We start from the raw sequence: 19920 nt of genomic DNA, 5'->3' as shown, positions 1-19920 counted from the left end.
CGCACGCACACAGACGCGCACGCACACAGACGCGCACGCAAGCACACCTACACACGCACACACACACGCACAAACACACACACACACACACGCACAAGCACACACACACACACGCACAAGCACACACACACAGACGCACACAGACGCGCACGCACACCTACACACGCACACCTACACACGCACACACACACACGCACAAGCACACACGCACACACGCACAAGCACACACACACACACACACACACGCACTTACTCAACCATGGCTGCCACCCGTCACTCATGGGCATGCGAAGGCCTCCAGTTATCTGGCTCTTTCAGCAGTAATGAGGCCCACTTTTGCAGCAGAGACTTTCGTGCTCACCGCCGCAGTGAAAGAAGCCACAAACAAGGACAGAAAGAGACCTGTCTAAACATCACCATGGGCGGCTGCTGCGATTGGATGCCCCGGGAGGCTGCAGGGTGACTGAGCATGGCTGGCCAGTCTCCGCATCATGCCCCTTAGCTCGAGAATTCACGTCGGAGTCCCTTGGCACAGGGGGCAGTGGGCGTGGGCTCTATAACCCCGTCACGTGAATGTTTCTTAGCCAGTCTAAGCGGAGAACGCCTCTCCGGCCCTTCTGCTCCAGGGAATCTCTCTGGCTACCATGCATTCTGGGGTATTCTAGGGTGTTCTAAAGCATTCTGGGATGTTCCCGGACTTTCTGGGATGTTCCAGGGGCACCCTCTCTACTCATCACCACATCATTGGGGTAAAAATATGCACATCACATGATTCTTACCATGCATAATTCACAGGGTCATCCAGCACAGAGAATGGGTTCACCCAGAAACACACAGACACACACACACACACAAACAAACACACACACACACACACACACACACACACACACACACACACACAGGGGGCGGTTCAGACCCTTTACATAGCTGTGGGTCTGACAGGGCCATCTGCCTGGATGCAGCCTGTTTGACCTCTTCACCTCGTCTACTGCGGCTCCTGTCAGCGACACATCCAGCATGAAACATGACTGCAGGTGAGCGCTGAAGCGATTGACCTGTGAGTCCTGCACACCTGGACAAGCCGAGCGAAAGACAGAAACAGAGAAAGCGGGACAGCAAAGGACAGAGAGAGATGAAGGAAGAGAACGACCTAGGGAAGGGGTTGAGAGAGAGAGAGAGAGAGAGAGAGAGAGAGAGAGAGAGAGAGAGAGAGAGAGAGAGAGAGAGCGCAGTAGCCTCAGGCTGTGCTTGTGCAGCTGGCTTCTTGTGTAAGCAGCTCAATAATGCAAGCTGGCATCTGAAAAATACATTGAGTGGGCTTTAAACATGTGGTCATCAGGGGCCGTGGTGAGAGGGCTCGAAGGAGGGTCCAGGTATGGATGACAAACTCACACAGCCACCACGGAGGCGCCAACTAGGTCAGTGAGAAGAACAGCACTGTCCTCGGCGCTGGAGGACAAGCAGCTGCAGAAAGGGAAAATCTCCACCATTAAACGTGGACGTGTAGAACGAGCAGTGCGCACGCAAGAGTGCAGGTAACAGTGGTGACATGCTAACAGCGATGACATGCTAACAGCGATGACATACTAACAGTGGTGACAAGCCTGAGGCTCTGGAAACCAATGCCACAGAGTGTACACCCCATTAGTGAAAGAGATATACAGTGTACACTGTATGAAAGTGATATATTTGTGTTTGGATTAATACATAACAATAACGTGTTCAGTCATTGATTCCTTTAAAGCACAACACACTCCCAGATAAAAAACAATCATCGTAATTGCAAATTTGGATTCATGGTCATGGTCCACTAATACAGGTACATGTACACACGCATATTAATACACACATCCAGAAACCTCATTATCCTAAAGCAAAATGTGAAATTGGGAAAAAGCAATAATGGCTTGAATGTGCAGCCAATAGTCAATATCTGGATTAAAGAAAAAAAAAAAAAGTGGATTCACTGAATGTCAACACCCTTGATTGAAGGCGGGTTATGGCAGCATGTCTTCTGCGGATGACTATAGCTTGATGACGCCATTTCAGAAAGCTTTGTTTGTACGAAACGCAACTCTCTGCCTGCTCACTGGCATGTTGCACTGTGTTGGTGTAATTAACCAGTCCAGTCCCACATTCAGACGCGATGTGGGCCCCTCAGACCCAGGGCACAGAATTGTCCCATAAAGCAGCTGAAACCCCTCACATATATTAAACAATGATATAAACACTCTTTCCTTACTAATTCCTGAACAAGCTGCCGCAGCCATAACACTGAGCTTGAGGAAAACTAGAGAAAAAGTATTCTGCGCAACGAAGTGCAAAGTTTGGCAAAATTTGTGTGAAAGGAACTTGTATGATGTTTAATTCATATCCATTTATCCAGCAATTTTTCCTTTGCTGCCTTTTCTGTGGGCTTTTCCAAACTGCTCTGCTCAGTTGTCTTCACCAACCTGAACTTCACAATAAACCATACCATTATCACAGTCAGGAAATCAGCCTGCGCCTCAAGTGCAACCAGACTCCGGGCAGGAGAGAGCCAAGGCCCTGAACACATTAAAGTCTATGACAGTGGCTCTCTTCTCTTTCTGGAATGATAACGCGGACGCTGTTGAAGCCTTTCTGACTCAAGGTTACGATAAAAAAAGAGCAAGCGTGCCCCGTGCAGGGGGGACTGGCTTAGCTGAGAAGTGAGCTGCGAATTCGGGGAGAACAAGCAGAACCAAACCAAACACCAGACGGACAATTAGACACACCAGTGCCGGAAAACGTGCGGGAAGGCGGAGGGGGGGGGAACTACTCCTACCTCAAAGAGAAGCACATGGCGGTATTACGCAGGAAGGAGCGCGCAAGGAAGACTGAGCACCGTGTGCCGTGAGGGAGGAGCAGGCGACGTAAATGGGGGGTTTGACATGCTGCGGGGATTTATTACATGGCCACCGGCACACACAGCAGCAACAAAACCAGGGCCGTAACGCAAAAGGAACAACCGCTTCCGATGCGGCGTCGGGCGTTAGAGCCGGCGGCTGCACCGAGAAAAGGGCTGATGAGCAGCAATCCCATAATATGCTGTAATGTGTGATATTTGCCCTCAGCCCCGAGGACTTCTCCCGGCTGCATCTCCGGGGCACTTCCTCTTTCTCCCTCCTGTTCTCTCTCTCTCTGTCTCTCTCCCACACCATCTGCTGGGACCAGACTCCAATCCCCTGCTCCGCTGCCTCAGCCTCATTCACAAACCACAAGCATCTAATCTGGCTGCTGCCTCACAGAATAATTGCTGCACCACAATCAATGCAGCGTTCCCAGCGGAATTCCTAATAGATTGAGAAACACCTGGTCTGAGAGAAGACATATACCGCCGCATTGATTTCAGTATTAAAATTCACCCAGGCTTTAGCTACATGAGGCCTTTAATATACAGGGCTTTACCCACCTAACTATCAAAAAGATGATCTAATGCATGCTCTCCCCGACATCACTGTCAGTTCATCTGCTCAAGGGAAAATCCTCTCTTGTTCTCCCGGCACAGCTCCTCTGCGGATCCCTATAGCACGGTGCTCGGCCTGCAAAGAGCTCTTAAAACATCGCGGTCCCGAGCATAGTGGGTAGCTCTGTAGCTCAGCTGACAGCAACGTGGTCAACACTACAGCACGGACTACATGTCTGGAAATCAGGCGAAGCCATCACTGGATGGCTGCCCTGTGCCTGGAGAGCGACCCCGCTGCAGAGTCTAGTGCCAACCCTGTCTAATAAACCTGGCGGTAACATTCAGAGGCCTGTAAAGACTTTGATTAGCTGGATCAGGTAACTTGGACCCTCCTGTGGAGTCTAGATCTAGGTCCAGATGTCCAGGAAGTAGACTGGGCAGGCATGTCTGCTATATTGAATGCTCTATCTCTTTTCAAGGACTGCCCTGTAAGCCCTTCTCCACCCAGGCTAACCATAGCACCAAGGCTGAGCCCTCTCGGACTTCCTCCGACTACGCCCCCCCCCCCCCCCCCCCCGCTTCTTCCACCCCCATCCCCGGTGAAGCATAGAATACCCCGCAGCGGCAATATGCGAACACGGCGCAGCCACAGAGATAACCGTCAAGCGATTGACAACGGGGAAACTAATTAGAGCTGATTGAAAAAGTCGCTACAATGGGCAGTTTACTCGCACTCGTCTGGTGTACGATCCGCGCAGGGCTCGTTGGCGAGATGACGCCGGCTCCTCCAACATCGTTAAGTTTCTCGGCTCGCCCCGGGCAGGGAGTAAGCAAGTTCACATGGCTCTCCGTCATCCAGGCCGTTATTGGGTTATGCCGAAAGTTCGACAGAGAGCTAAATTACTCCGCGAGCGAGCGAGGCAGGCAGTATTATATAGGAGTGAGTCTGGAAGAGAAGAAACTAAAAAGGAGCGAGCGAAGAGCAGCCTTAAGAACTCCGAGCTGAGTCATGCGCTAATGAGAGTGCGAGGAGAGATGGACACACAGTGAGCTGGGATCAAGGGTAGGGCCAGGGTTCCAGTCATTAAATCCGACAAGCCATTCACATAGAAAGGGATCATATATAACTGTCTATAGCTGAGAAAAGCATACCATGAGCTTAACAAGTTAAGCAAGCATACGGCAGCCTGGCTATCGGGGTTCAGCTTTACGTTGGCACATGTTCAAGCTCTATATCAGTTTATGTTTATCGTAATTGCTCATGGTTCAGAAAAAGGCATGGACCGTGTAGTGCTGTTTTTACCTCATTATGCCATGTAACCACTGACAGCTATAAATCAAAAGGGTCTGTTTTTAATTGTGTTTTGAGTCAAACCACAAACAGTTGGGATGTCTGAATAGTGCACCTTCTAGTAGCAAACGAGATGTAGAGAGAAAGAGTGGAGCTCTGCACGTGTGTTCTTTCGGCCATCTGCACAAAGAACACGGCCGTGCTACCTGTTTTCGGCTAAGGCACTTTGCTGTAAACAGACCTCACACGCCACATATACTAAACCTCTGCTTCTAGGCTGCTTCCGCTTTGAAGCCCTACTTGGCCTGAAACTGGACAGCTTTTTCAACCAGCTTCCATTACGGTGTCTGCCGTATAGCCCATGGAATGAAAAGGCTGTTTGAGACGTCCCCGGATTCGTTAAATGAGTCAGGCCTTGTATGCTGTATTTCTTTTTTTCTTGTTTTCATGGAAGACTGACAGAGACGTCCAAGCTCAGCTGTGATGCATACAAGCTTGTGCCTGTTGTTAGTATAAACCTCTAGAGTTTACCTAACTCTTATGAGATCCCATTCACTGAGTACAGACAAAGGAGACTTCAACCATTTTATATAAACCAGCTGTTCTTCTGCCAAGAAAAACTGGCAGTCCACCAACGAGAAACGCTAATTGATCGCCCGGTTTCAAAAGGGAGTGAGAGTGACAACGCTGAGACGAGGATTCACCAACAGATTTAAGAGTTGTAATTTCAGTAGAACTAAAAGCCAGGTGTTTCAAAAATATTTACATAGTCTTTAAACTTTTCACTGTGCCCTGTACCAGTGTAGATCCTCCATGCTATATGTAAGCTTCAGTTTTGTGCTGGCTTTCCAACATTTGATTAAAAGCGTAGTTGATTGTCTTGAACTGCTTAACTGAGAGCACAAGGGTAATTTGTTATAACTTTTAAGTACTGGAAACGTTGCTCTTGTGTTCATGTCCTCCTGCGGCTGATATAAAGTTGGCGTGGCTGCAAGTTACCCAATACACCCGTGTGACGTTGGCATCAAAGGATGGAGTCGCTATACAACTCGAGCAAACTCGAAACAAAGGAAGCTGATAACAGCAGTACAAGCTCAAATACAGGCGCTTAGCAGCAGCAGGTACAGGCGGCGGCGCCTGGCGCAGGACGACTGGCGGTACACGGCACCGACAGTAGGGACCTGTGGGCTTAAATAGTGAAGGAGAACAAGGGAGGGTGCATAGAAAACACATGTGTGCACTAACTAATAAGTGAGTGACTGGGAACATGGCAGATGTGGTGATGTGGGGGGGGGGGGGATTGTGGGGGGGACGTGTACCTCCTGTGGGGGGAGTTTTGCTACTTTCCAAGAGTGCAACAGTTGTTTACATTTCTGTCATTATCTGAAGTTTTCTCAATACAACAAGGTGACAAGAAGAGGTGCTTGGCTCCCATAGTTGGCTTGCAGTAGTTCTTGTATGTTTTCTCTTTTGTCTTCACTTGGTTTGTTATGTTTACATTTACGCACCCTACATTGCCCAGTTGTGTTTTTAATCAGTCCTTCAAATGTTGTGCGCCTGTCTCTCTCGCTTTCTTTCCTACACGCACACGCACACACCCTACCGATACAAACTCTTTCGGGAGCGGATTTAGAGAGCATGAAAATGGGGAAAAAAATCCTCTCCTTTTATATTACTGTCTCTGATATGGGGATTACATGTTAATTTGTTTTTTTAATGAAAAAGAGAGGGTGTGAATTGGGCATGGATCCCTGTCCCTAAGCACCTAAACAGAGTCCAGAGTAGCACCCCAAACGCCTTCAGTGCCAGCCAGAGGAATTAAGCTGTCTGTCAGCCTGAATGGCATGCGAGGACAGAAAGAAATATCGCAGATTTGGATTACTCTCTTTACAGCTCAGTGCTGTCGTATTTAAGAGATTATCAACTAAGCCCAGACAATGGCAGCCCAGTAAACATGCTTTCAGTGATGTGATTCAGATTTAAAATGTCTGCAAATCTCTGACTTGCTGACTTTTATTCACTGGCTTTTATGAGCAAGGATTATATTGTGGGTTATACACTATGCACATTTTACAAAATTACAGGACAAAAAGTTACAAAGCTACCCCCCCCCCCCCCCCCCCCAAAAAAAAAACAAAAACAAAGCAAAACAAAACAAATGGAATTAAATGTAATTAAACTAAAGATTGTTGAAACAGTTAATTAAACATTGATGGAGCAAATGATGAAAGCAGAACAGCAATCTTATTTGACTGGTCACAGTCTTCTTCCTTACTTAACCAAGTCACTAAGACTACCTTGTTCAAAATATACCCAAGAAAATAAAGCCCAGAAAACTAGGGTATTAATAAATCTCGGGAACTAGTAAAGCTAGGGTACTAAATCCTGTGCCCAAAGCGGATCTTAACTGACCTTCCACGTGCTCTGTCCCTATGCAATGTCCGTTAAATTAACTGGGTGAGTTGGAGTCATAAACCTTGCTCGAGGGCACTATAGAAGTGTCAGACATCAAAAATTGTTATCAGCGCTCGTGGCCGATAATGAAGTGGATATGAATACTAGCTTGTAAATGCCGAAGGAAAACATGCTTGAGGAGTGCGCTGTGAAGAAAGCGCAGCGGGTTTAAAGCTTTCTGCAATAATCACAAGAAAGAAAGGACTTTCTTGAGCCCACACACACACAGATCAGTCAAGCGGGGTGTGCTTTTGGTACTTACGCCTTCCTGGCCTCGACAAGGAAGGACACGGAATTACTACACCCAACCGGAGGGAGAAGAGGAGCGCGGTGAAAACTAGCCGCTCTCGCCGCAATGCCATGACGCAGCTGACTTGTCATTTGTCACCCCTCTCCCTCAACGCTCTTCCCCCTATCATACTCCCGAAACGTCCTAGTGACAGATCCTCCTAACTTCTGCAGTAAGTTTGACAAAGTTGACTTCAAAGGGGCGAACGTGCGGCGCCGTCTCGCAGAGGTGTGAGAAAGCCCGGCCGACTCGGGGAGGGCCAGGGCAGGAGGAGGAGGATGGGAGCACGGGATGGGAGAGGGGGAGCCCTTTGATCTGTGGCAGCAGCAAAAAGTACAAAAGGATTAGAAGCACTCGGGAAGAGGCGCGCAGGAGATTGCAAACAAGGCTCGCGTTCTTATCCCTCATGGGACGAAGCCGGCGGGAGAAAAAACAAGACCAGACAAAAGCAGTGCGTCTTAGAGACTCTGCGGGCTGCTTTGGGAGTTTTGTCAGGTCTGGCACACAAGTGATTAGCATTGAACCCCTATCCAATGTAAACCAGGAGCAAGTCGCCAGCACCGCCCGTAACATGGTTAGCGTAAAACAAATTAGAAGAGGCAACCCACTGAAGCTGGACAATATCATTTACTTAAGTGACAAGTCAGAAGGATCTGTCCATCAATGCTAAGTTTGTTTGTGTTTTAGCTCCTTATCACGGTTGACCTGTACTTTGCTGGACGGTGAATAACATAAGTTATGTTTCCGGGCGATTGGGTCACTTTGGATGAACTGACCTTGGAAGAGGGCAGCGTTCTGGATGATGAGGATCTTGAGCTGGGCGCTGCTGGCCTGCAGACTGGACTCCATGTTCTGTTTAGCGCTGAGGAGGTAGCGCTCCTCCATTTTCCGTGAGCAGCAGGTGAGGCCTTTGGGCTGGCAAACCTGCAGGTCTGAGCCTGTTACAAAGGAGGGAAATAGCAAGGAAAGAGAGAGAAAGAGGGGGGGGGGAAACAGAGAAAGGCAGAGAGATTTGAATACAATCACTCAATGGGGGAAAAGTAAATAGACCCTGCTGCTAGTATTCTCCAGAATCCTCCTGAGACAGTTCGCCTAATGAATTAGACTAACAGAAGAACAGCATCAAATAGCTTGTTTTTATCAAGCCCATTGTTTAAACCACCTATGAGGACAAGACATCAAAGTGAGCAGTGTGCTCTGTAACACAGGAAATCTGTGACACAATTAAAATGAGATGTTTAATTCCTGCACAAGCATTTCGTCTCACTTCCCCAAGGTAAGAACATAAAGATGCATCAAAAAGCAATCAAGAATGGTGTAACTACAATTTACTGAAGGTGCATAAAAGGGCAAAGACAACATGGAGCAATTTTCATTAGGAGAACAAAGTTCTAAGGCTCAAATTTAATTGCAACACAAACGTATTTATGTAGGAAAGCCCAACTAAGACACATCCAAGTGGGACATCTTAAACGGACCTTATCTTGGTTGAGAGAAATAAGCACATATACAAATGTGCTTCCTTTTTAAAATATCTAACATGTGTCACCTATACTAGTTTAGTGACCTTGGTGTTCCTGTAGGTCACATGATAGTGCAAGTTCCTGAACAATATGTGCATCATGGGCTTGATTCGTAAATTACTGAGCGCATTTACATTCACCTAATAATCCGATTACAGAAAATCTGGTTTTGTCAGTAATCCGATCAACGCATTTAAATGCACTCGGGAATGCAGATAATCGGAAAATCCAGATTTACAAAGAATCAGGCAATAATCGGATTTCTACTTTGCAACCAGCAAAAAATCTCACAGAATGATGTGATGTAAGCGTCAAACTTTCTATCGTGGCTTTTTGTAATCATACACCCACTTTACCAGCAAATGCAGATCTTAGGTTTTTTTTTTATTTTATTACTAATGGTTACTAATAGTACGCATTTCAAATTCTTCATTTCCTCGAGCATGTACTGTGTTTAAGAATCTCTGCAGACATGTTTAATAGCCATTTCGCGGTTGCTGCATGTAATTCTGCTAGACTGAAAAATCTGAAAGAAATCAAAATATGGGTGTATATACGCGCTGAGAAATCAGATTACTGAGATAAAATCCAGCTCTCTTTATCAAATTTCTTAATCTGATTTCTAGGCCATACTCCGATCTAAGAAATTGGAGTATTCTCTTTACACATGCACTTGATAATTAGATAAGCGCACTTGCTGTAATACTAATAAATATGTAAATTTCTCTGGGTGACAGTTTATGCTAAATGCTGCAAATGTATTACTGTGACCCGAATGTACCCACTTGCCATGATTATTGTCTGCCCATATGGCAAAGTACCCACTTGCCATGATTAGTGTTTGCCCATAAAGCCTGGGCCTTTTTAGTGTAATGCAAAAAGAAAACTTCAAAGAAAAATTATGAAAGCCTCCTGTACCCCAATATTTCTAGAAGCTCCCATATTCACCCACAACTTTCTTTGTCATCACGCACATATGTGCTCAGCACTTTTGAAAATGCAACGGAATAGCAGGTATTTTTTCCTCCCTTCATTAAGCAGTAGCCTGAGAATTCTGAGACTGGATTTAAAGTCTTTCTGAAATATTTACAGTGCAAGAGTTTACAGTGCATAGATTTACAGAAATGAATTACTGTGTCATCAGTATAAAGGTGCCTTGTACTAATTGATAGCCTCATTAGAACACAAAAGACCAAGTATAGATCCTTGCTGAACCCCATTTACAATTTCTAAAAAATGAGCATCAGCACACTGGGGTCTAATTGGGGGTCAGAAACAATGTATGGTTGCAATGCAGATATTCTCAATATGTTGCACATTTCATTAGTTGCACATATACACTGGGCATATTAGCTAGTTTAATTTTGCATTTGAAGAAAGTTGTTGCTATTTGTATAAATGCTCATACATCTAAGACATGTGATCATAGACTAAGTCTACGACCCAACTGTAAAACATTTAAGATGCTTTTCTTTCACCAACTTGCTGGTCATTTTATCATGGTTTGTTCAATATAAAAGAAAAAAATTACATTTCAATAAAAAAGAGATTATACAGGTTAATACATTTTAACAAGTAAAAGACTAGTTGACATTTCATGGCATTTCGTGAGCATGAAATAATTCAACAGAATCTAGGCATGGTCTGTAGAATGCCATTTTAGTCACGATCAGACCATGACAATGGACAGAAGTAGGTTAAATACTCTGTGTCTGGAATATTACATAAACAGAGCACTGCTCACTGCTCCTAAACCATTAGTGCTCCGAGCACCTGCTCAGGTGCAAGATCACAACTCAAACCTGTTCTGAAGGCAGCACGAACCTCATTGGTTCAGATAACCGGTGGGCGGAACTTATCTTTAGAAATCGATGCGCTTTTATGTAACTAGGTTACATATGGTACTTAAAATAGTATTTTTTATTTGTGGTTTTGCCTTTTGTTTTAATCAGTCCTTTTTAGATGGTTCTAGTTTCCTGTTAACCTACCTGGCAAGCTAGGTAGCTTCTAAAAATCATCTTTTTTACGCACTTGTTTGTTGTTGGGCAAACTAACATTAAGTGCAGGCTGAGAGTGGACATGTTTTAGTTGTTTTATTTTTTAATTAATGCTCCGTTTTTACTTGTTGGCGTTATATAAACGTCTTTCCTACCTCATAGCAGAACATAACTGAAAACGTGTGGCATTTTAAAATCTCCACCCACTGATTGTTAACCAATCCTATTAATCTACGCCCACTGCTTGTTAGCCAATCAGTTAATCTCCGTCCATTGATTTAACCAATTACGCTCATCCAAGGCAGAACTGTCTTAGAACTGTTAAGGGTTGTAATTTTGTACATGAGCTGAGCACCGCCACATGGGATCTATAGTCCGTCTTAGAACAAGAAACAGTCAGACTGCAGCTGTCAAACTTCAGGCTGGAAGGTCCACTGCCAAACTAGGCTTCCAGCTTTTCCTGTTCTGTTCACTAATTATGGAACCATTCCTGGGATACGACAGAGGAAACACTGGTTTCAACCACGAGAGAAACAAAGAACACAGGCTTCACCTTGATGGAAGAGAGTGAAAAATCAGAAAAACATTACCAGGAGCATCTTGCACAGATTCCTCAGCTGTGATGAGGGGTGATTTATTGGTAGCTCGCACAGTGACCATGGCTTTTGAAGGCTATTTGACAAAGTATGGGTTGGTGATATGGAACTATATTTTCACCATCATGATATTATTTATCATGATATGCTCTTCGGAGCATATAGCAGTTACCATCAGTAACTGAACAATTACTGTCTGTAAGAAAAGAAAGACTTTTACCAGTTATAGAGAATGTAAATAACCTGGCTCTCGTTATTAAAATTTCATAATGACTAATTAGTAGATGATTGAAAAACCTTTTTTTGAAAAATCTTTTTTTAAAAACATCAAATTAAGAATCAGTTCATATCTAACTTAACAGTCCACCAAACGGTGACCCTACTAGAAGAATTCTAATCTTAAAACTTGAATTGAAAGGTTGTAAGGGAGCAATTCCTGTGCAATTACAAAGAATATGAAAACAAGTCAATAAACAAGGCTGTCAGTGACTCTCCTGTACATCACATCATATTACAAGGGTTGTCTTTAATTATTTATACAATAAATTCTCGTTGCACAGATGCAAATAATTAAGTGACCCCAAATTTCAAGGGCTCCAATGACTTTGTGCATCTCAAAAGAAAACACCCAACATTTTGCGTGAACATTCCAGAAGGGGCTATGGTGGGAATAAACCTCTGCTCCAACTGAATTTTTTTTTTAAAGATGCATAAGATAAACTGAGATAAATCTCCCTTTTGCTGCGACATACCCCGTCTCCATCACAATAATCTTTCGCATGTGTGAAGTGGATCTCTTTCCAGAACTGGGGACAGGTGACTTGTGCGTCGGTGAGCTGCCTGAGGGGGTGGAACGGGCTTGATTGATAGTGCTGTAAACAACCATCAGAGGCCTTCCAGTTTTCCAGAGCACACACAAGGGGAAGAGGATGGCAAAATGAGGAGGGAATATGTTGGAAGTGGGGGACCCTGACAATGTGAGAAGAGATACAGGGTATTCTTATTGCTAGTTGCAGCACTTTGTTAAACACAGTAGTTAACTACAGTAATCACCTCAATAAAGCGTCACAAGGCCAGGATGACGCAGGATTACCGACTGCCCGACCCTGACCACTAAAGGCAAAGAATAGAGGAGAAGTCTAACGGGCTATTCATTGGCTGGCTACAAAACGCATTTCAGTGTGTTAGAATGACCGAGGTTCACAGGAAAGCTTTATGTGACTTTCAACCTTTAATTTGTAGAGTTGAAAGCTCAGCAGATACCGTCGGACTGAGTTATACGCGCAGCCTTGCATTTCAGGAGAGTAAGAGCCAAATAAAAGGGCAGCTACTGAACTGAAGTATGATGTTTACACCATTCATTTGATCTGTTTTTTGATTAAAGGCTTAAGGGCTTAAAGCAACACATGCAGCCCAAGACGGCAGAAGATTCAGAGTGGTAAATCGCAGCACTGATGGCAAGAGCACAGCATGCCAGTTACCAACTGGTGGCATGCGTGAACTGGTGTAAACATGTCAACACAAAGCATCCTCCACCCACACTATCCTGTTCCACTCATGACAACTTACGTAATCTTTGATTAAACCCTGTAACCCCCATCCTGGTTTGCTGGAATATGACTGGCCAAAGGCCTACATGGATAACTTTGAAGTGTGCGAAAAATATAAAGGTGGCGACATAAAAGGCAAATGAAGACTTTTATTTTGTCCTATTGCTCCTTCCTGTGTTTAAATGAAACGTAAGATGAGACAAACAGTGGTGGTACTGCAGTTGTATTGTGTGTTAGTTTGTTTCTTAACAAAAGAACAAAGTGTCATCAAAACTGGCATTTTGGGGGCGGGTGGGGGAATCTCATCAAGCAGACACAAGGTTTCGAGCTGAGTAAATACATTTATTAACATCAAAACTCTTCACACACCCACACCTGCGAATTAACTGCACCGCATTCTGGCACACCCACATACATGGCCACAGTATGAAAGGGAAGATGATGAGGGGGGGGCCTGCCACCTCGGTCAGCCTACAACTTTTGTATGCACACTGACAGGCTTAATATCCTAAATCAATACTTGCAAAGGACTGGCGACAGATACGATCAAGCTAATTTCAGGCTGCAGGGCAAATTTATTAAGCCGTCAATAGCGCACGGCGCAGGGGGTGGGAGCAGGTATGAAAGGATGGAGAAAGCAGGCGGATTTGGTAATTATCTGCCGCGAAACACACAATTTCATCTGTCTGTCTTCTGTTTGCGGATGATAAATGTATTTCATTAGAAAAGTTTGGAGTGGAGCGGAAAAGTGGAGGCCCACAGGGACAGATTATTCCCCACAGAGACACATGAACAAAGACTATATCATTCTGTCTAAATAAAGACTGCTCTTGGGGACTGACGTGGAAGGGTGCGGCTCCACGGAGACGGAAGAGAGGGCCTCTGTGTGAAGATCCATCATCCTGCCGCATTGTTCGCAGTGCACAACGTGGCACAAGCAGTTGTGTTAAGCCTGTTTCGTACAGTGGCTCGCTCCTGCCCAGTCCCAGCCTTGTCCTTGTCTACTGTTCCCGTCCCGTAGCGTTCCGCATGCAGCCAGCACAAGCTCCACCTCCCTGCCTTTTATATTCAGCCTCCACTGTAAATTCCACCTTCTGTTCTTCACGGTAAGGTCCCATGAGCCCTTGCAGTTTCCTCCATGCAAAAAAAAACCAAAAAAAACCCACAGCTTGACGCACATCTGGATGCAATGTGAAGGTAACTTGACAGAGATGCAGCATCCCCTCCACCCCCCCCACACCCATACCCACACCCACACCCCTCATTAATGTTCTTCACTCTCCACAGCACTTCTCTTAAATGGTTCATGGCCTTCCTGTGCTTGCCCCCTGCAGTACGACCTGAAGGACAGTGGACGTATGTGCAGAGCCTGGTTGCACCAAGCAGCTCTGGCTCGTACACAACTCATCCACCCACTCATCCCCAGCAAGCCTGGAGACACGACACCAAAACCAAAAAACATGCATAACCAAAGTTCCTAGGCACCAATTATAAAACTATCAGCATGCAAGTTTAAAGCTGCGAGGGGAAAAAACAGGCTATGTTAAAATATAGAATTTCTAAAAGGACATCATTAGTGACATAAATTATAAATTAACACCATTAAGAACCAGGGAGACTCTTGACACCTTCTTTTTAGAGTCGTGATCCCTAAAGCTAGTTCAAGGGAGTGCATATGATGCAATCAATCAGATGTTAGAGGCCAAACTGAAAGAACAATGTAATTATGAACTGCTGGAGTCTGAATGGTGATGTGTTTTAGTTTGGAGCAGATATTCTGTTTCACTCTTCTGAATGTTCACTTTAATTCTCCAAAATCTAAGATGTACAGTTTCACTAAAGGACTGACCTCAGACGTTACAAGAAAATTCCATAGCTGCTGGGTGTGGAGCTTATGACCCATCACCTTCCAATGAACAACTTTAAATGACTTCCCTGGGTGCTTGACCTAAATTATTACCACATTATTAAAAGCTACAGGGACATTTACCAGGATCCAAGGGTACTGCACTACTCCAGAGAGTATCTACTGCACCCTGATACAAGAATCACTGACACAAGTTGTTCCACTTTTTTTTTTCCCCCCCAAGTCATGGTTCTGCTTTTCAACTATTCTGTGATCACACACTCATCAGGCAATCAATTATTTAGTACACAAATGAAAAATATTGAATCCTCATCCTTGTTGTTATGATATCCCAGAAAACAGCCCTGCAATTCGGCACATGGTGTACATTGTCTTCGTTCGCGAGCCACGGGTTTTAGTAATCATGTCTACAATTAAAGCCATTAAAACCATACCTGAGCCCACGAGCGCTTAACAGCATGTAAAGCCTGCTCTTGAGGGAGGTCAGCCTCATCAGTGATCCATGCATGCTGACAGGTCACAGCGCATTAGCACCACACTTTGCTCTCTCACTCCCACGAGTCAGGCCGCCGAGAGAGGGAGTGTGGCTGTGTGCTGGTACCCTGGGCCTGGTACCCAGCTGCGGATCAGAAGTGCTTTGTTACAACAGTATAGAATGCAAAGCGCTGGGGCTCCTTTTAGCCTCATACAGTGTTCGAAAAATGAAACAATGAAGAAAGCAGAGGCCAAAGTCCTGACAGTTTGATTCAAGCAGCAAGTTCACCAGAGGGAAGCTGGTTCGTCAGTGGTGAGCATTTCTAGCAGAATGGAAGCACATCAAAACTGACAGCTTGCTGGGACGGGAATCGGCAATCAGACACGCATTTTGAGTTCGTGTTCTGAGGTTTTAAGGCTGAAAGGACAGCGAGTCGTCCTTTATGCTCCGACATCCGGCTCTCATTAACGCGTTCGACCTTTCCCTCTTGGGCGGGGAAGCAGGGACGAGTGGATAGAAGCTTCTGCAGTGGAGGGGGCGATTGGGGGGGTGGGGGGTAACCACACACTGGCTTTTTGGTTCCATGCCCCTTGGCACCACATGCAGCATGATTAGAATTCAGCTCAATCTTCCTGGGGCTGTGATGCACAGCAGAACCCTCCTCTTTCAGCATGGACCAGGCCCCGAGCATTTCTCCTCTAGACACCATAAGCTTGGAAGGGTTCTCGTTCTTGAAAAATGCCTAACGCCCAAACTGCCGCGCCAACCCACTCGCAAACACCGGTGGAGGCAGTAGCCGGCAAAAGAACTGACTCCATATCCGTGACTAACCATCCCACATACAACCACAGGCACCACCATGGAAAACGCTGCCCTGTTTCAGTTACAGCGCTGATGGAGCTTTGCAGCTGGTTGGACTACACTTCAGAGGAATGCGCTTGTGAAAAAGAGAACGGAGTTAAAATGTGCACTGCAGTCCCCTCTCAGTACTTCAAGAACCGAACCATGAGTGCAACACTCAGTTAACAGAACCAGACCTGAGCACTTGAACACACAAGTACCACAGTGACTAAAGGGTGTGCATAAGAAGAAGGATAAGCAAATGCTAGAGTACTGAAGGGAAGAAAACTGACCATCGCATTACTGAACCCTGCAACATGTTCAATTCTCAGAGGAATGAGTGCAAGCACAAGACAGAGAAGGCTGCACTACACTGTCTGCTGTCACACGCATTCCCAATTAACATTAGGGTGGTCTGCATTCATTTACCACACCAAAGCAATATACGTGTACAGAGTTCAGATTTAGATCTCAGTGCCATCGGCTAGTACTCTCTGACCCATGTTTTTCAGTAATGAGTGGGCAGCTATGAGTGTTTTACTGTGTGAGTTTACACTGCCATTACAGCACCTGCTAGTATTAGTAATGACTGGTCTCATAGTAACATTGAATGAGGCACTCTCAGCCACCGAAATACAAACAAACGTTGCTGTTGGTTTTTCCTTTTTTATGCATTAGCTCTGAGGCAGATGTATTTTGTGGATTCCAGTGTTGCTTACTCTTGTAGCAGATGCATAAATCAAGGATGAGGTTTGCAATTAGCCTCAAACTCTTCTGTGGACTGACATTGTACAAGTACACCCATTAACTCTTGCATCTGATCAGGACATGTGCAGAATCAAAATGCAGATAAATGCAGAACTATGATAACTGTTTCATGCATCAAGCCCAGAAATCTATAAAAGGATCATCGTTACGTTACTTTGCCAGTGGCATGAAAATGCACAACGCATCCACTCTCCAAAAAGCATTAAGGTTTTATGAGCCTAATGTCAGAAGCTGTGACAATTTGCTGATTACAAGATTGCATTCGAAAGAATAATGGTGCCAGTGTGATCATTTAAGAAGCAGTCAAAATATTTTTAAAACACTTTACATGTGCTAACAACGCATGATATAACAGAAAGAATATTAAAGCTACAACACTGAGAATAATTGAAATGTCAAATAACAATTTCAAAATAACGAACAGGCAGAAATAATAGCCAGCAAGCCACATAAATCACTGTTATCAAAGCTGTGCCTTACCCTTTCTCATTCAAACTACTGACTCTGGAAAGTTGCACACATGAGTCTCCACTGTGAGTGCATAGGGACATGTGGTTTTATATTTGATGGATGTAGTCCAACACGTTGATGCATAATACATGACGAGCCTTTTAGGACAAGCATAGAAGTTTATTTTAATACTCATTTCCTCTTCCTGTAAGTTATCCCATTTCCTTCCTCTAACCCCAGTGCGGGTTATATGTTAATATTCATCCCACTGAGGACAAGCGGTAGAGCGTGCTAGGCTAGGCAAGTTCTTTTGTCCCAATTCCAGGACGCAATTTAAATTGCAAATAGTCAAACGAATTCAAAAAGGAACATTATTTCTGATTATATGTCACTCTGGCAAGGACACACTCTGTTCGTAGAGCCTGAAGGTCAGACAGAAAAATTACATTTGCGTTTTTCTCTGAACTCTGAAACCCTACATTTTCCCACCTCAGCAGACAATTGAAGCGGAAATGTTCCAGGAAACAAGTGTTTGACATTGTGATGTCCAATCCCCAATTAGCAAATGAACAAACCCTTCAGATGTGATTGCTGTGGTATTTATTACTTTTATTTCATTTGGAAAGACTGACTGTTCGATTTAATAATCCCGCAGATTATTCTGTACGACCAAAAAACCTGATACATAAACTAAGCATGAAAAGTGAACATAGGGAAAAGTACAGATAGATGAACATCATTTTGTGACCTGTTACTGTTTTATAAACAAACAGTCTTGCACTTACAACAGGATGAGACTAAATTTCTTCTCTTTACATTTCCTTTCTGTGCATAGTCAATGCTGGTTGACGCACCTGAAGCAAGAAGAAATATACTGAATAGTGTTCACCACCAAACCAGTTGCTTTCACTGCTGGGAAACGTGGTTGCTTAAGTAAATTCACTAACAGTTTGCTGTTGGTCAACACGGTATGCAATTCACACAGGTTACAGGATGGTTACAAGGTTACAATATATTTACACTTTCCCCTTTTCTCCAGACCACTTTGGCTGTCCCTCCACTAGCCCTACAGACGACAAGCACGCTGACTTGTCAAGGGAGAAGTCTAGGTAGACTTATGACATCTGAAAAGGAGTCTGAAAGCACTCAGTTAGATGTCAGCTCAGTAACTATTAAACAACGTGAAACTGACTATTCACTCTATTTGTGTTGCACTTGCAAGGTGTCCGCTGCCTCTGTCTAACCGACAATATTAACTCGGCTAAAATGAGCAGCCTACAAAATTAAGGTAAGATAAAGATTTAGAGACATGACAAATAGATAAATAATATGCACATTTGCATAAATTGTCGTGACAAAAACTATCCACAATAACAGGCTTATATGACACCTGTGTGTCAGAAAGTAAGCTGTATCGGGCAAATTAAGGATATTTTTCAGGTCATCTTTTTACCTGAGACTGGCGTTTCAGGCGCCCACTTCGTGCCAGGATATAAAAACTGAAAGGATGAACGCACTTCTTGGCAGTTTAGCGCCTGGTGGCTGAGCTGTGCGTGCGGCAGAAACAAAGCGCAGAGAATCATCGCAGCGATCGAGTTTAGTCCGTCCATGGTTAAATAGCTGTTGCGTTGTGATCGAACAATAAAAAGTGCAGAAGAGATCTCGTACAGAGATTACTTAAGTAGTTCCTTCAGTGTCAGCGGAAGCGATGTCCTGTTTCTCCCTCCAAGAAATCTACTCTAGTGATGAGCATCCTCCGGTTCTCCACCTCCGTTAGGGTGCAACATCCCCCAAACTGTAGCATGTGTTCCTATTCCTGGTTACCACATCTCGTAGGCGTCCTGTTTACTAGTTCAACAGCGAATAACTATGCTTCCCGTAAAATACCAGCCTACATAGGACTGGTTTGTTCTTTTACAAACTCCCCTCTCATTCACAGCACTTGCAGCCGAAAGGTTGCTAGATAATGTAGGCAGATACCCTACGCGCTATCGCCCTCCAGTGTGCATTCACGAATAAATAAAATAGATATGAATTTTTTAGGTTAAATAAGATTTAAGTTTAAGCATCTAAAATCATTGAAACCAGGTCTTTTCCTTCCTGTCGTCAAGTCATTTATACGGTTAGCCTATAAAGCAGATATTCAGAGTTCAGAACTTGATACACTACCAAATTTTGTTCCTTATAAATACCAAAATAATTTCCTAATAAGGCCTAAAGTTCACACTTCATCTTCAAATGTAATCTTGGGCAAGATATAAAAGCGGACTATCGAACATTAGAGTCCTACAAGTTAATTTTTATTAAACCTACGTTATTGAGGATACAATCGCCTTCCCTCGTTGAGAGGGTTCATCTTGCACGGCAATATGTCGTGAAAACAACGAAAA

At 44.5% G+C, this 19920-nt stretch overlaps 1 protein-coding gene across 4 annotated transcripts in view; it reads right to left on the bottom strand.

Annotated features, from left to right (window-relative positions):
* Nucleotides 1-19479, bottom strand: part of gpc3 (glypican 3) — an 82787-nt gene extending 63308 nt beyond the window's left edge. For all 4 annotated transcript variants that reach the window (XM_027013020.3, XM_081699019.1, XM_027013022.3 and 1 more), the window contains exons 1-2: nucleotides 18984-19479; nucleotides 8241-8402 (exon numbers count right to left, since the gene is read on the bottom strand). In XM_027013020.3, coding sequence (XP_026868821.1) covers nucleotides 8241-8402; nucleotides 18984-19140 — 319 coding nt within the window. In that variant the 5' untranslated portion in view covers nucleotides 19141-19479. The remainder of the gene's footprint in view (nucleotides 1-8240; nucleotides 8403-18983) is intronic.
* Nucleotides 19480-19920: the final 441 nt, after the last annotated feature.

This window comes from Electrophorus electricus, chromosome 16 (genome assembly GCF_041902795.1).
Source record: "Electrophorus electricus isolate QZ-2024a chromosome 16, ASM4190279v1, whole genome shotgun sequence".
NCBI classification, from domain to species: domain Eukaryota; kingdom Metazoa; phylum Chordata; class Actinopteri; order Gymnotiformes; family Gymnotidae; genus Electrophorus; species Electrophorus electricus.
The sequence above is the reverse complement of the archived record's forward strand: the minus strand, read 5'-3'. Positions and strand labels throughout refer to the sequence as shown.